Source organism: Argiope bruennichi, chromosome 11 (genome assembly GCF_947563725.1).
Source record: "Argiope bruennichi chromosome 11, qqArgBrue1.1, whole genome shotgun sequence".
Taxonomy (NCBI): domain Eukaryota; kingdom Metazoa; phylum Arthropoda; class Arachnida; order Araneae; family Araneidae; genus Argiope; species Argiope bruennichi.
The window spans coordinates 77,542,882-77,559,988 of NC_079161.1; the positions used below are offsets into that span (position 1 = coordinate 77,542,882).

The 17,107-nt window shown below is 27.0% G+C and overlaps 2 protein-coding genes across 3 annotated transcripts in view; one reads left to right on the forward strand and one right to left on the reverse strand.

Annotated features, from left to right (window-relative positions):
• LOC129957646 (coatomer subunit gamma-2-like) overlaps window positions 1-13,323 on the forward strand; it is a 28,361-nt gene extending 15,038 nt beyond the window's left edge. Inside the window, exons 13-22 of the mRNA XM_056070082.1 lie at window positions 83-234; window positions 894-1,058; window positions 2,615-2,794; window positions 4,061-4,189; window positions 4,806-4,868; window positions 4,962-5,107; window positions 6,071-6,239; window positions 7,278-7,378; window positions 10,536-10,671; window positions 12,040-13,323. Of these exons, the coding sequence (XP_055926057.1) occupies window positions 83-234; window positions 894-1,058; window positions 2,615-2,794; window positions 4,061-4,189; window positions 4,806-4,868; window positions 4,962-5,107; window positions 6,071-6,239; window positions 7,278-7,378; window positions 10,536-10,671; window positions 12,040-12,278 (1,480 nt within the window). The 3' untranslated portion in view covers window positions 12,279-13,323. The remainder of the gene's footprint in view (window positions 1-82; window positions 235-893; window positions 1,059-2,614; window positions 2,795-4,060; window positions 4,190-4,805; window positions 4,869-4,961; window positions 5,108-6,070; window positions 6,240-7,277; window positions 7,379-10,535; window positions 10,672-12,039) is intronic.
• A 704-nt stretch (window positions 13,324-14,027) lies between these two features.
• The window catches only part of LOC129957644 (protein RRP5 homolog), a 42,220-nt gene continuing 39,140 nt past the window's right edge, over window positions 14,028-17,107 (reverse strand). For both annotated transcript variants that reach the window (XM_056070080.1, XM_056070079.1), the window contains exons 21-24: window positions 16,827-17,073; window positions 16,041-16,353; window positions 15,207-15,304; window positions 14,028-14,142 (exon numbers count right to left, since the gene is read on the reverse strand). In XM_056070080.1, the coding sequence (XP_055926055.1) occupies window positions 15,245-15,304; window positions 16,041-16,353; window positions 16,827-17,073 (620 nt within the window). In that variant the 3' untranslated portion in view covers window positions 14,028-14,142; window positions 15,207-15,244. The remainder of the gene's footprint in view (window positions 14,143-15,206; window positions 15,305-16,040; window positions 16,354-16,826; window positions 17,074-17,107) is intronic.

Below are 17,107 nucleotides of genomic sequence, written 5' to 3' on the forward strand. Positions count from 1 at the left end.
TTAACATTGTATCACATTTTCTCATTGTTGTTTGTTGCTTTGGATAATTTATATAAAATATTTTTCCTTTTTTTAATGCTAGGTCCTTGTGTCAAAAATTCCCTCGTAAACACAATGTCATGATGAACTTTTTGTCTGGCATTTTAAGAGATGAAGGTGGCTTTGAATACAAAAAAGCTATTGTTGATACAATTATCAATGTTATTGAAGATAGTCCAGATGGAAAGGAAGCAGGTAATTTCTAATTGCAAATTCTAAAAAAGAAAATAATAATTTGGAAATAATTTTTAATGCAGATATTTTTTATAATTACTGTAATGCTGCAAGTGTGTATACTACAAGCCTATTAGCAATATTTCAAAAACCTCTTTTTACATTTTAGTAGATTTTTTAATTTGTATGTTTATTTTATTAAATCTAAGTATTCTAAATTTTTAACTAAAATATATTCTAATTCAAAAAATTATATATTTTAAAAAATGTTTTCTTACTGCATTGTGATTAACATTATTCCATAAAATGATTTATTTATTATTACTATTTACAGTTTAGATTTAACATACAGTTTGATTTTTTGCATGCTTTTGTTGTGGAAAAATTTCTTGAAAAATATAGCTTATAATTGTCATGTAATTCGATTATTTTTATAGCTCTAGCAAATTTAATCAAAATTTCTTTTTATGGAATACATCTTGTCCTTCTAAATATAAAAATTTTACACTACTAAGTATTAAAGTTTTTGTTATATAAATTTTATATTTTTTAGGAATATTTTGTTTATTTAAATCTATTATTTTTTTTAGATATATAAAATAAGTGTGATATTACTTATGCCAATGTACTGTTAAATTTATAAAATGCTTTATTAACTGTTATATTGTATTCTTTTATAGGATTAGCCCATTTATGTGAATTTATTGAAGACTGTGAGCATACATCTTTGGGAGTAAAGGTGTTATATTTATTGGGTAAAGAAGGTCCCAAAACATCTCAGCCCTGCAAATATATCAGATATATTTATAATAGATTAATCTTGGAAAATGCACCTGTTCGAGCAGGTATGGCAGAATATTTTCTTAACCATTTTGATTTATTTTTTATTAGTTTTCTTTCTTTTGTCATGTAAATAGTTTTTATTTGAAAATATTAATTTTCATTTGTGTGTAGTAAGCATTTAAATAAGATAGGTTATCATTTGAGCAGCATTTTATCATAAGTGAGCAAAATTTTGTAAGGTGATTATTTTTATTTCATGTTTTTAAAGAAAATTTTACAAAGAAATATGAATTTAAATTAATCATTATGAAAGGCGACAGTCGTTTCATACTCTTTGAAGATTAAGCCATAATTATGTTGTTATTTTATCTAAATCAACTCTTAGTATCAGCATTAATGCCTTAAAATTTGACTGTAAACAGAGTTATTTCCTCAATATATCTAAATGGAGAATGTTTTTAAATGTCCATTTCATCACTCCCTCCTCTTTTGTTCAACAAATTTCTCATTGATCCTGTATTTTTAGTGAACTCAAATGATTTTGTTTTTGATAATTAACTTGCCATCTAAAATTTTTTGTGATCATATATTATTGTGCAAATCTGAAAAAGTAAGAACATCACATGCTCTGGACCTAAAAAATTATAATGTAGTATTCTATAATTGTCTTAATTTATCTGTTGGAAATAATATGACTGTTGCACTTTTTATTGAAGGAATAGTGATTTAAATGGTAAGGTAGTGTTGTATGGGCCTTTGCTTATATAGGTATAGGTATTTGGGACAAAATATGTTTAAGAAGAAATTGTAATATTTGTCAATTGCAAATATGGGAAAACTGGATAGATTATACCACATGCAGAAGATTACAAATTATCTCCTTTCTCGTTCTTAATATTTACTTGAAATAAAAATGTAAATTGTTGCTACTGTTCTGCTTTTGAAATTCTTCTTGCCACTACTTAAAAGAAAGGGATTTAAATTTTTTGAACTATATTCTTTTAATTTGGTTACTTTTCATTGTGTTGTCTTTGAATTACATCTTATGCTATAAATGTATGACAGGTTAAACTTTTGTGAAATTTTTGTAGTTTTTTAGTAACTACTATTTTTATAACATGAATGTCTTCTGCTTACCTTTCAAAGTTTTTAAAGGCTGCCAAAATTATTTTGATCATCTTTTTTACAGATAATGTTCATGAAGTGTCTGATTATAAATTCATTTTTCTTCATTACCCTTCTTCTCAATGTGTTTAGTATAATATAAACAGTTATGATTTAATAAAGATGGAAGAGAATTTATTGCAACATAGAAAAAATGAAAGACATATATAATACAGGAACATAGGAAAAAAGAGGGGACTAATAAAAAAAATACTTTTAAACTGTTAGAAGATCAGAACATGAAAGTGGGACAATATTGTGATTAATTAACTCAACTTTAACCCTCTTGCTATTAATCTGGCTAAAATACTTTTCGACTACTTTCATAAATCAGAGTTAATTTTCTTCAAACTATCTATTTTTCTAATATTCTTTATCTCTGTTAGTAGATTCTCTTCTTAATTTTTTAATTTAGGAAATATTTATATTTTCTGATTTTGTTTTCATTTTGCAGCTGCTGTGAGTTCATTGGCTAAGTTTGGAGCCCACTGTGAAGATTTGCTTCCCAATGTAACCGTCCTACTTCAGCGCAGCCTCTTGGATACCGATGATGAAGTGCGTGATCGAGCCACTTATTATCTCAATATTCTCAATGAAAAGCAGAAGAGTCTTTATTCTCAGTATATCCTCAATGGTAAGTCAATATTTTGTGTAAATGCATTCTTATGAGAAAGTTATTTTTGTAACCTTTGGTTAACTTGACTCTTTGTAATGGTTCAATGTTTTATTAACTTGACTCTTTCTAGCAGTTTAAATACTGTACTTATTTGTTTGTTTTTCAAATTTACTTTGCAGATATATATATTTACAGGTAGGTCATTAGCAATTTTACTTCCATTATGATATGGGTCTAATCTTTAATCCTCTAGCCAATTGCAGGGAGAACTGATATAGATATAGCCTTTTGTAAAAGATTGCAATTTATTTCCTCATGTTTTGAAAGAAGAGAAGAGAATGCACATTTTCTCTATTAAAATCACCATCTTAATACAAAACCTACAGTTTCACTTAGTCTGAATTAGTCCTAATTTAAAATGTTGTATGTCTTTCAGTGTGCCTTTAAAGAGTTTTCATTTTGCAAATAGTTTTATTTGCTTTAAAAGAGAATTCATTAATGGTATTTATCCAAAATTGATCATGATAATTTGTAATTTATTTAAATTGATTTAAATCTGATATCTAACAGTATTGACCTGAAGGTGATATTCTTACACTGTGGAATTTGCATTTTTTTTATGTGAATCTTAAACATATGCATATATCTTTTTAAAGATATATGTAATAAAATTCAAAATGACTTAAAAAGAATAACTCAATTTAGATTCACTTCACATTTTATTCACTTAAATTATAAGTCTTTCAATAATATTGAAACTGTAAATCTGTAAGAATATATTAATAAATTTAGGATTGAAATAGGTAAGCAATACAAGTGCCAAAAGCGAAAATACTTGAAAATTACCAAAAAAATGTTTGTACTACCAATCTTTTTATATACTTTTATATTATTTAAGAGATTGCCAAGTATTTTTCTAGTTTACCATAGTATAAAGCATTACTCATTTGACATTTTAGCATGAAATCAGTGTTTGAATAATTTTTGAAGAAGTGCCTTTGTATAGTTCACCAATTTTTATTATCTCTTATAACTAATATTTTCAACTATGTGTAAATCATAAAGCAGATAATTTCCTTAATTAATGAATATTTAACGATGCCTTGCATATTTGGCATTCATGAAAGCTGAATGGGAATTAGTTATAATAAAGGGATTAATCTTTATAACAAGATCTACCTTCAGTAAAAAATTGTTTTTAATGAATAATAATAATAGTTTAAAAAGCATTACTTTACTGATATGCATCTGTGATGCTTATGTGATGTTTTTTCTCATTTATAGGTTTACAAGTCTCAATAGTAGGTCTAGAAAAGGCCCTGCACCAATATACTTTAGAGCCTTCTGAAGCACCTTTCGATATCAAGAGTGTTCCTCTTGCCACTGCACCTATTGCAGAAGAGAAGAAAGCTGGTATGCATTGCTCAGAATTTTCTTTGCAATCAAAATCTGATAATTTTTATGTACGTTGGATTTTATGCTTAGCATAATGCTGTGCTTATAATCTTTCATCAAGACTCATCTTCTGTGCAGTTTGAACATCTGTTAAACATCAGACCTTTTCCTAAAAATAATGAAAACAAAGTTATTAATTCTTTAGAGAATACTAAAACTGTCCTTTCTAGTTCACTAAACAAATTTTTAAAAAAAATCTTTCTTAAATATTGGAGCAGTTTCCCTCATTATTCAATAAAGCATAGAATATATAATATTGTATTAATACATGCTAAAATAAGTGAATGGGGGGGGACATTCCTACTTATGAATTTTGATATGACCTATACTATCTCCCTCCCTATCCTTCACATTTACAATATGTAAATTATTACGAGTGGGCCAAGAAGATGGCGTAAATAATTACTATATTGTATATGTGAATGTTGAGGGCAAGATGCTCCCACTGGTTATATTTTAATTTTTTTAATAACAATATTTCAAATGACTTGAAAGCTGGATTCAGTTTTAAAAAACAAATTTTATACTCACCTTCATTAATATTTTTTATATGCCAATTAATTCTTTTTTGCAGATGTTCCAACTATTGGTAAGGCCAAAGAAAAAGTGGCTGCTTCACGACAAGACATATTTGCTGGTAAATATATTTTTATGATTTAAGTATGTCTTATATGCATTTCTAATCTTATAGTTATGTTCTTAAGTTAATATTAATATATGTTTTTTACAGAACAACTTGCTGCCGTGCCTGAGCTTGCAGCTCTTAACTTAGGTCCTCTATTCAAATCTTCACTACCTATTGAACTTACAGAGTCAGAAACAGAATTTGTAGTCAGATGCATAAAACATACATTTACTAATCATATAGTTCTTCAGGTATGTTTTATTTGTATTTTTTATTAAATTTTTGGTAATTTTTTGCAAATTTCATGGAAATTAAATTCATTTCTATTTATCATTTCTTTGTCAATGAATTAATATCTTTCAATAAAAAAAATTTGTAATATAAATCATCTACAATATTAAAATATTTAAGATAGTGTTTGAATCTTTACTAACAAAAAGGAATTAATAAATTTTGCATAATTTATTATCATAACAATTGATTTTTAAATTCCATCAAAAGAATGCTTTTGAATAAATAATTGGAAAAGTAGTTGAGGTGTACAGGCATCAAAATGGTGTTTTATACGTATAGAGATAGTATATTATTATAAAACATTCGTATGTAACTTCTCTAATTATAACTTTACTTATGCAACTTTACATTAGATGAAATGCAATAATTTTTAGATATTTCACTGGTTGAGATGTTTTAAATTATATTAAATTTCAATATGCTGTGATTTCTTCATCAATAATGAAAGTCCAGAAATGCCTGTGTTAAATAAAACTGCATCAGGTGTCTAAGATTCCTGGATATCGTTTCAACATTTCTTCCAGTGGTTGATTGAATACCTGTGGTGTATATATTGTGTATAGGAAAGCTTACCTAGATGGATTTGAGGGAAGGTTTTTCTGAGAACTCCCAAAGGATGTCTGTGTAGACATTTGCTTAATAGCCAATGGTTTAGTGAACTTTCTTTGTATATCAATCACTTAAAGATACAGGCTGTCAATATAATTTTTGAAAGAATCTAATTTTTATATAAAAAAAAAAACTTGGGTTTTTTGGTATTCTGAATACTTGAATTTGAATAATTTTAGAATGAGAAGTTTAATATATTAAGAACTAACATCTTAAAATTCAATAAATATTTTGAATTTTTTTGTCTAAATAAAATTTGAATATTTCATCTTAGTCTTGGCTTCTATAACATTTTCTTTCTTCTCTTTTAGTTTGATTGCACCAATACCTTATCTGATCAAGTTTTAGAGAATGTTTATGTTCAAGTTGAACCTAGTGAAGGGTTTGAAGTTCTTGCTTATGCACCCTGTGCTAAGCTACAATATAGCATACCTGGAACTACATATGCTTGTATAAGGCTACCATCAGATCCTTTAGTTGGTAAGTTTTACTGCATCCAAAGTAATAGAAATATTTTTAATTATATTTTTAATGAATTCATCTTTGAAGTATTTTGCATGGTTGCAGAATTTCATTTTCAGAATCAAAAAGTTCAGATGTAATGCCAAATCTTATGTTTAAACCACCTGACACACATGAAATTTATTGAAGTTAGATGCCCTCTCATTAGTTTGTGCAAAGTTTGAATTACAATATGTTGATTAAGATGTGTCATATGAAATTAGTTTTCAATTGTTTTTACTAAAGTGATTCTGAATGAGCATGAAAATAAATGTCTATCTAATGAAATTAAACTTTAACTTTCACATGAATAAATCTTTGTGTATATGTATTTTTCACATCTCATCTTAAATAACTGAATTTAATTGAATTTTGTTCTTACTATTTAAGGCCAAAAGAAAGAATACTGTCAGCTTTCCCAAAGTTGAATATTCAATTAATTAGAAATTAATTGAAATTTAATTCTTTTTTTTCGTAACTTTAATTAATTTATGCCAAAAAAATATTTTTAAACAATCTTAAAATTCAAAATTATGCCTTTTCAGCAGCATTAATTGCATCTCTATGCAATATTTTTTCAGTTGTTATTAATCTTTTAAAGAATTAAAATGTAAGTTATTTATAAATTTTATATTTTTAAGTAATATTAGTTTCTATATTAAAGATATTATTCACAAAAGGATATTAATTCCCAACAATATCTAGTGTATCAACGAGTTCACTTTAATTCTGTATATTGGAATGGGATAATTATATAATGAAAGAAATAGAGGTTTTTGCAAATGATATTTACTTTGATTATTGGCTAATTTAATTTGTTTAAAGCATATAAAAGTAACTTCTGAATTTTGAGAAGTCTTTTTTTATATTTAGTAAATACCAAATGATTTTTGTGTGCTGTGATTATTTTATTTATTATTTTTGGGGGGGAGGGACTTTCTGTTTGTTTACATTAAATTCCATTCAATATTTTTTTGTAACTGAAATATTATTAATTAAAATTGTTTTATTTTATAGTGATTGGGACATTTGGCAATACTTTGAAGTATCTTGTGAAGGACTGTGATCCAAATAGTGGAGAACCAGACGATGATGAAGGCTATGAAGATGAATATGTGGTGAGTTGTTAATTTGAAAGTTATAAATAAAAATTATTTAAATATTCTGCAATTTTTTTTTAAACAAATTCAAAAGTATAAAATTTTTCCTATCTATGTAGAAATTGCCTGAACATCCATGTTTTTCTTAGCAATTTGTATTGGGCTAGGAGAAATTATTTCATACTTTTTAATCTGTACTAGAAACATGTTATATTTAAAAAAATTCTCATTAATATTTTTAAAAAAAGAAAATAATTGTTTAAATAATTTTCTGCTTTTTAGTCTTGTATGTGTGAAATTTTGAAATCAATTTTAAACTAACTTCCTGATGAGCTACCCCAGATAACAATATTTATACTGAACATACAAGTTATGTTAATATGGCATTGTTTATCTAGTTCCGAGCTTTGATTAAAATTTCAATTCTCTGATTGATCAAGAAGTTAGTTTAAAATCAATTACAAAATTTGTATCAAGCTCATAGACATGAATGTTAGTTAATAACAAAGTGGGCCAACTTCATTGTTACTGTTTTAAAATTATCAGTGCCAATTTAGTTAGTTACTGCAGTACACTTATAAATATTTCATTGTTGCTCTAATATTCAATATTTTATACATGCATACAGCAAAAACATTCTTGTGTGTGTGTCTAAATTCATTAAATTAAAGGGAATAGAACTTTAAAAAATTATAAAGAAGAATTAATTATGAAAATTTGTAAGTTCTTGGAATTTTTGAATTAATTTTTTTTTTTTTTTTTTTTTTTTTTGGATTTATATATAAGAAAATTGATCTTATTATAAATTTTACTTTTATAAAATAAAAATTATTTTTAAATATTAATGCTCTTATCCATTTAAAAAAAGATTACAGTATTCTGGATGATGTTAATTTCAAAATTTAACTCGAAGTATTTGTGAATAAAACAGAAATTAATGTGCAACTGTTAATAAAATTTTATGATTTATTCTCATGTGTGACACATTCAGTTGGCCGTTGATTGTGTTAAAGGTCTTGTTATCTGGGCTAGAAGGCTCTAGGTTTGATATCTGATATCATAACCAAATGTGCTTGTTGATGTGTTGTGGAAATTTGGGAAAGGGATTATCAACTTGGATGTCATTATCGTTGGGTATACAAAATTGAGACCCATTCCCTAATAGAGACAGTAATATTACTAAACTGAATCCTCTGAATGTGAAAAAAATATTTTAATTATTTTCCTAATGCAGTTCAGTCTTGAAGGTGAACACTGACACACTCAAATGACCACATATGCTGAAAATATGCAAGAGAATCCTATAAATATTTTTGTCATTCTTTTTTTTATATAATTGTAGCTAATTATTGATAAAGAAAAAAAAAAAGAAAGAAATTTGGCTGAAATTCAAACATATGTCCAGTGGCATTTTGCGCAATTTTTCTATGCACTTGAATCTTTCACTTTGGTGTTATTTAAAGGAACTATAAATAGCATCCTTATACTTTCTGCATTTAATATTTATTGTTGATTAGTTAGCTGTGCATATTCAATTTCCTTATTTATCTATAGTACATCTAGTCCTACAGCTACATATTTTAGTCTTCTTACTGTAGCATTCCTATTCCTACTTGTATATTTCTGCTGGTAATCCTGAACTACAGTTATATATTGCTCAAATCATCAGCATTTCAAAGTGTTGCTTGTAATTGAAATATGTCTTCTATTTGGAATGAATAATATCGTACATACAATTACTGACAAGTTATTTTCTCTTAATTTTTCCCCTACTTCTTTTATATATCTCAAATATGCATATTTTAAAATTTATCTATCCATCTTTATTATAAGGGCCGTAATGGCTTGATCATTAGTCTTGATTTCTGAGCCAAATGTTCCAGGTTTGAAAGACAGTTCTGTAAGTGAGCATGATACATGTTAAATTCGTTGGGAACAAACATTCTGTCGTTGTGATGTGGAAGTTTGGAGTGTGGTTATTGCCAGAACAGATGGTGTACTTATCTTGCGTAATAGAAAGTTACTAGGTCTAACACAAAATAACCCTAGTATTGCTTCAAAATGGGATATTAATATAATTAAATTAATTCTTTAAATGGCCATTTTTTTGTAGTCGTATTTTGTTAAAATATTTTGAGGCTTGAAATTAGAATAAGAAACGAGATTCATTTAGCTTATTAATAAATTTAATTTGATTAATTAATTAATTTGGTTAATTAATAATGAAGTAACAAATCAAGACACATCATTTTGTGTAAGATAAAGAACTGAAGCATCTAAGTTTGTCTTTCTAAAAAAAATGTGTCAGAACTTATGCCAACTTGCATAATTTCGTACAAAGATTGATAAATTTGGTGGGAAGCATACTTCCCATGGCCCTAGAAAGGGTTACGTCGAGTCCTTCTGTGTAAAATCAAAATTGTAACTGTCAACCAAAGAGAGCAGCTGTATATGTGATGAACTATTTTCCTACTATTTGGATGGATTGGATACTATATGCAATATTTCCATATGATAATTTTTATCTGTTGAATAAATTTACTTTTCATTAATAAATATCTTCCTCTAAATTTGTGGTAAGTTCTAAATTTAGAAATATATATATAATATGCACATTTTTTTTACATGGAAGCATGAAGCTTTGTGTGTGCATGGATGCATACGAGAAATATTTTACTGGGTGACACATTTATACTAAGCAGGCCTTATAAAAAAATTTATTTTTCGCTTTTTATTAATCATCTCTACAGAACCAAAAGTCTTAACATACAGTTATCTGCCTTATTTAAAGAAAATTTGTAATTGGAAGTCATTGTGAGGGTCCAATATCTGTAAGAATGGAACAAGTATATATTGAATTAAACACTTGTTCAACTCTTTTAGGCCATCTTGTATATACCCAAGGCAATTAAAGAATTTGTGTTGTTATTTTCACATCATAAAATTTACTCATTGCAAATTATAGAAATATGAAGTATTAGAAAGTTTAAAACTAACTAAAGTTGTCTTGCATTTAGTGTTTATGTCAAAGAAAAATAAATTTTGCGAAAGTAGAAATCATTAAATATTTTCTATTTCAAAAATATAGTTTTAAAGTATTTGTTAATATTTTTATTTTAAGATAAAATGACATTAAAGTATAAAAGGTTATTCTAATTGTATTTTTAATTTACAGCTAGAAGATTTAGATATTTTGCTGAGTGACCACATTCAAAAGGTTTTGAAAACAAATTTTGCAGCAGCTTGGGAAGAAGTCACTGCTAAGAACGAATTAGAAGACACTTACGCATTTAATTTAAAAACATTAGAAGGTATGTTAAGTTTTAGGTTCTTTTAAAATAAATTAATATCTTTAAAGATGAAATGTTTGACTGTCATATGATAATCCTGAAATTTAGGATACATGTTCTCTGATATATAAGCAATCTGCAGTTGCTTACTTTTTAAATTTTAGATGCATTCAGCTATATGAAGTTATTAACACATGGAAAAAAAATTTTAAACTACCTTAAAACGAAAAAAAAAAAATTTTATTTGCATATAATTTTTTCTTTTATTTGATATGAACTTTTAAAATTCGATTTGATATATTATGTAACAATATTGGTTACTTTGAAATTCAAATTAAATTCATTGTTCAATTAAATGATTCACTTGTGCGATTTTACTAATGTTATGATTTAAAAAAATTTTCTTTCTATATTAACTCTGAAGCAAAATTTCCTTTTATTTCATTGTATATTTTTTTAATTTGGATGAACACTAATTTTTAGTTAATTGATTTCATTAAATTCATAATTTTCTGTCGTAACAAATCATAAGGTAAATATTTAAATAAATGTTTTTCATGTTATTGTTTTAATAAACAAGTAATCCGATTAAACAAGCTGTTTGCCAGACAGGTAGTCAAAGATAATATTGAATGATTTCTTTATGAAATGGTCTTTATTTATATTTAATTCTTTGTTTTCTTATTTTTCATTTGTTGGTTGCAACTAATTATTCCAGATATTTTTTTTTTTTTAACTATTTAGGAAAACTGAGTAAATGAAAGGAATTTAAAAAGTTAAATTGTAAATTTTATTTGGAAAATTCTTCAGCTCATAATTATTTTGTTCAGCATTTTGTGAGATTCTTCTATTACACTCAGCAAGAACCTCTATATTGTATTTTTTAAATAATTGTATATTAGAAACATTTTGAGGGTTCGATTTTATAAAAATGTGTATTCTTTGTTGGGGCTTAACTATTGTCTTTGATGATAAGAGTATTTAAACTATAATTTTTATGTTAGATATATTTTAGACAAAATTTCCTCATTACGTTAAAAAAATTAAATTTGATGCATTTATAACGGCTTTTAGCAAAACTGTGCAAAAAGATGATAGGTCACTGATCATCAGCAAAAGACTTCTTAATGTGATAAAATATTCTGTGGTATTATTTATAAATATTAAGAAACAGTTTTCCATCTGGGCGAGATAGGGATTTTTTCTGAGTACTTAGAGAATAGTCTGGACTAAAGAATTTGGTTATCTTTTATGATTTTTTTTTAACTTTGATGTTGCAGCAACATATTTCTTACAGAAATTGTTTTGAGAAATGAGGAATTAATATTTGAGATTTTTAAATCAAATAAAATACTGTAAGAGATCATTCTTGATTCAATATTTTTTCAGATGCCGTCAAGAACATAATGCACTTCCTTGGAATGCAACCTTGCGAAAGGTCTGACAAAGTGCCCGAGAACAAAAGCTCTCACACTCTCTTTTTATCCGGCGTGTACCGGGGAGGCCACACCGTGCTGGTACGTGCCAAGTTAGCCATTCGCTCAGATACAGAAGGCGTCACCATGAACATTGCAGTCAGAAGCACGGACCCCAACGTAAGCGAAATAGTTGCTTCAGCCATAGGTTAAACCTATTTAGTCCTTTATCTTTAAAGAAATGTACATTTTTGAAAGCTTTGGCCACACTGAAGCAAAAAGATGGACTTGTATTCATAACAGTATCACTTCATATGAATTTTTATGTATTTTCTTTCAGCACCTATTCAGTCACATTTTAGTTTACTATTTTGTAACAGATGTCTTCCTTTAATCTTCGGTTAAGTTTTCAGAAATCTATTGTAATTAGTTAGTTTTCAACGAATTCAAAAAAGTTTATATTTATAATCAATTCTGTTAAAAGAAGTGCTTTTCCCTTTCTTTTAAGTTTGTTGGCAAAAAAATAAAATTATTATTAAATAAATGTTAAATGAATTCTGTATATGATAAATTCTGCTGAATGTGTGCTTAAGAATTGTTAAATATTCAATATTTTTGACTATCTTTTTTCTTTAGATACTGTTTCTAAATAAGTATAATATGGGCATATTGTAACTGTATCATCTATATATATGTTAAGTAATATTTCTTAAAAATTGAATCATATGTACAAATTTAGATATGTAATTCAATATGTTTTACAGTATGTTTGAAGTTTTATCTTTCCTCCTCAGATTTATTTTATATTTACAGTGGGGGAGGCAGTTTTATGAATCATGGTGTTACAAAGAGTGTTTCTAACATTTGATGTTATCTAATTAAATATAAATTCTTATATAGATTTTATTCTTTATCCTGGAAGTTTAGCTTCTGAATCCTTAGTTAATATCTAATTGTTTGGTTTGAAAAAAAAGTGAAATAAAAATTGTATATATTAGGATTCTTTTTCCAGAGCAATTAAAAGCATGCAGGAAAAATAGTGCTTGTATTTTTTAAGGGAATAGGTTACTTTTGATACCAAAGTGCTCTTTTCTACTGTATTATTTATAAGTATGAAATTAATGGTTTCAATATAATTAAACTATAGTGTTTCTTATATTATGACTCTTATTTGAGTTTCTCTTCACCATATTTATAATTTTTGGGGAAATTTGTAAAATCATTCCACAATCTTTCATTGTTTTGTTTCATTATCATACAGAATAAAAATACAAGCTATTTTCAGAAATTGTCTCGTTATTTCATAATTGTCATCCATATATGTTTTAATAAATTTGAGTTTAAAAAAAGTTAATGCCTTGAAATGGGCCACAAAATATGTACAAGATTATGATAAACATTTTATTATTGTCTAGTACTGAAATCGGAATCAAATTATTTAAGGATCTTTTTTCCTCCCATGTTTTACATGGTTATGTAATTTTTAAATGAGAGAATGAGATTTTGTTAAATAGACTCAAATGTATTTTTATGATTTAGAAAATGATTTAGAAAAAAAATTTGTTCATACATAACTAAATCAGTATAGATAAAAATATAAAAACATCCTAGGACATCTCAAAAAATAGTTTTTGCTGTTGGAAATCTGATGTTTTATGCAACTAAAACTTGTGTGTTCCAAAATTTCACATCCTAATTCCTACTGAAGAGGACCAAAGTTGGAAAAGATTATGTATTTCAAGTCATAGCAATAGAGGGGAGGGGAAAATGAAATTCCAAGGACAAAAAGAAGAGGCATGTAGCTGCTAAGAAACAGATCTGATACACAGAGTACTAAGGAAAATATAATTTTAGTTTGAACAAAGTTGGGCTCATCAGCTTACAATTTCATATATTTTATGTGTAACTGAAGATATACAAATAATTAAATGTGTTTAATATATTTAAAAAAAAGAATGCAACTTACAAAAGTATATTTTATTATTAAACACATAATACAGGTGTCTTTTTAAAAGACGAGTGTAGTAAAGTAATTCATATGTACATGCTGTGAATGTCGAACAGTTTTCACTGGAATCTGAAAATAAATTATTACAAGTATTTAAGAGAATATCTGAAATTATTTTTACGATATCTTAAGAAATAGTTCAATATTGTTATATTGTATATAGAAATTTAAGGTATTAACTTAATCTTAAAACTTTTCATTATTGGCTTATAAGAGCTTTAAAAATTAATTTGCTATAAAAATATTTCAGTTTGTAGCAGTTATTTCAATGTTATAGTTCTGAATTTCTGCAGAAAAAAATATTTTATTCTTTATTAACCATCTTAGAATTTAATTATTGCAAAGTCTTTTTCTACCGATTTCATGAATAAAAATAAATCACTACCTATTTTTGCAAGATATTGATGATTCAATAACAGAAAATTTTATAGAACAGTAATATAGCAATTGAAAATCAATTTTTTAATCCTAACAATGTGAAACGTCTGGTGGTTAAGACTTGTGACAGTCAACAAAAATTGGACCTTGAAGAATCTTCACATCAAACATGCAATAAGTAACAGGTTCTTATCTGACTTTAAATGAAATATTTCATCAGTATCAGATTTTGGACAAGTTGATTGTCTGTATATTAACAGAACACAACATGAGGACTGACTTGAATGAAATTTGATATGTGGACTCTCAATCAAAATTAGAAGATGAAATCAATCAGTCAAAAAGAAGGGATGCAAAGTACATACTCTATTTTCATTAAACGTTTGAGATGCCATATTGTGTTATTATGCCCAAAAATTGTATGGCTCCCACAGTCCAATAAAAATCTGAGAACTCGTAACAGTCAAGGTTTATGTCTACAATTTTCATGTGGGAAAGGGGGGGATATTTTTATCAAGAATTTATGAGAAGTTTAATGGAGACTTGCTGCTTTAATGAATAATAATTTAAAACTTTAATTATTAAGAAGAAAAAAGCAAAATATTTTAAAGCTAGTTATTTTAGTAAAGAATTTCTTAATAACAATACATATTGTATTAGCAAAACAAAAATAAAGCTTTTAAAAAAAAAAAAAAGATTATCGAAATAAAGAGAGAAAGAATTTATTTTACTACTATACAATCTTAAAAACATACCTAAAATTGCTCCACTTTGAAACTCATCAGCTGATATACTACAATTCATTCCAATCTATGTCTTTTGTGATATTAAGTCTACTCTGTGGGTTTATTCCCTAAAAAAGTGAACATATTTAGAAAATTTATATATCAAGACATCATAACACTTACAACTCTATATTTTAGTAAGCAAGAATTGTAAACATATTTAAAGCATTTAACTCGGTCTAGTTAAAATTTGTCAATCTAAATTTCCATTGTTGTTTAAAAAAATCAAACTTCTCTGGAACTCCTAATCATTCAAATCATCATTTCAGCTGAAAAAATCTAACTATGCACAGTAAAATTTTTATTACTTTAATCACCTTATGAACTGTATTTATGCTGTACTATTGTGAGCTTTGAGTTATCAGCAGCATATACAGGATTGCCACACTAATTCTAAACTAAACTCAGTGGTGCGACAGCCCATGTGGGCCAAGGCCTATAATGCCCATATCTGCTTTCATGCCCAAATGCCCTGGGGTGCAAGACATATGTCTCGGTTAGGTGGTCAGCCTAACGTAAGTAAGTTACATACTCAGTGTTTAGTTTCCAAACATGCTTGGTCCTCAGTTTATTGACTCACTGAAGGGATTAAAGGCTGAGTCGACCTTGCCAGCCCGAGGATCGGACCGGTGCATTGGGAGCATTAACACTAATTCTATTCTAATAATTGTTCTAATTTCGTTTAAATCTTTTCCATATATGTGTCTTTTCTACATTTTTTTAATTTCTCACAAGATCAAAATAGTTCTGCTGCTATTTAATTAAAAGCTATTAATATTTAACTAGAAAATTAGTAATACGTACCAAACCAGCTAACTCAGGCAAGGATAGGGTATACAAACCCTTCGTAGCAGTAGTACTTTCTATTACAATGTCCAAAACATCACCAATGGTGTATTTCTGTAGAATATTTTGGGTGTGTTTACATAGAGAGCAACCATAAGTTGTACATTTATGCAAAGGCACTTTGCCGTCAAGTGTGCGACCAATGTTTAAAATGATGCTATTGTCCTGTATTGATTTGATGAAGCCTTTCACTTTCTTGCCTTGTTCCAAATCAGCTACAGTTAATTCTGGCTGAATGCCTTTCAAACTACTTTCTTTCATGTTGTATAGTCTAGAAATAAGAGGATTTATAAAAAACAGAACTAACTTTTAAGTTTTACAAATATAATAAGATTCTTACTCCAGCTGTTCAGAAATAACAGTCTATGTATTAAACTACACAAAATTAATTACAACTACAGTAATATTGAAGAAGTTAACTCCTAAGATTTCTTTGCAATATAACGAAATTCAATATAAGAGATTAGTGATTCTATAGACGAATCAAAATATAATCGATCTTTATATATATTTTCTTTATTTAACTTGCTTCTTATGAGTAAAAAAAGAATTTTGTAATTGATTTTTTCACATACTTCGTGATTGCTTAAATTTCAAAATTTTGTTACTTACTCTTGATGCCAATATTCTATTTTCTCATTTTCAAAACTTATTTATTATTTCATAAATTATTTCATTAATTTTTTTTTCCATATGAATGATAATAGCTGTTAATGAATTTTTAAAATTGAAAGAATGATTTACCTTGATTTCCTTAAAGACAAATAGCAGAATTTGGTGTTATGGTTCACTTCCAAGATATGACACAAGATAAAACTCAACTTGCGACACTTTTCAAGCTCTGCTTTTGCTGGAGTAAATACATCTTGCAGGTCTGTCAGACATACCACACCATGATAACCATAAGACAGTTTTAAGATCAGACCTTTTTCAGGACTAGCAACTTGAACTAAACCAACAGTGTTTTGGCCAACCTTCATTTGTTTCTTTTCTACAAAATATTAGGAAACATTAAAATGAATAAT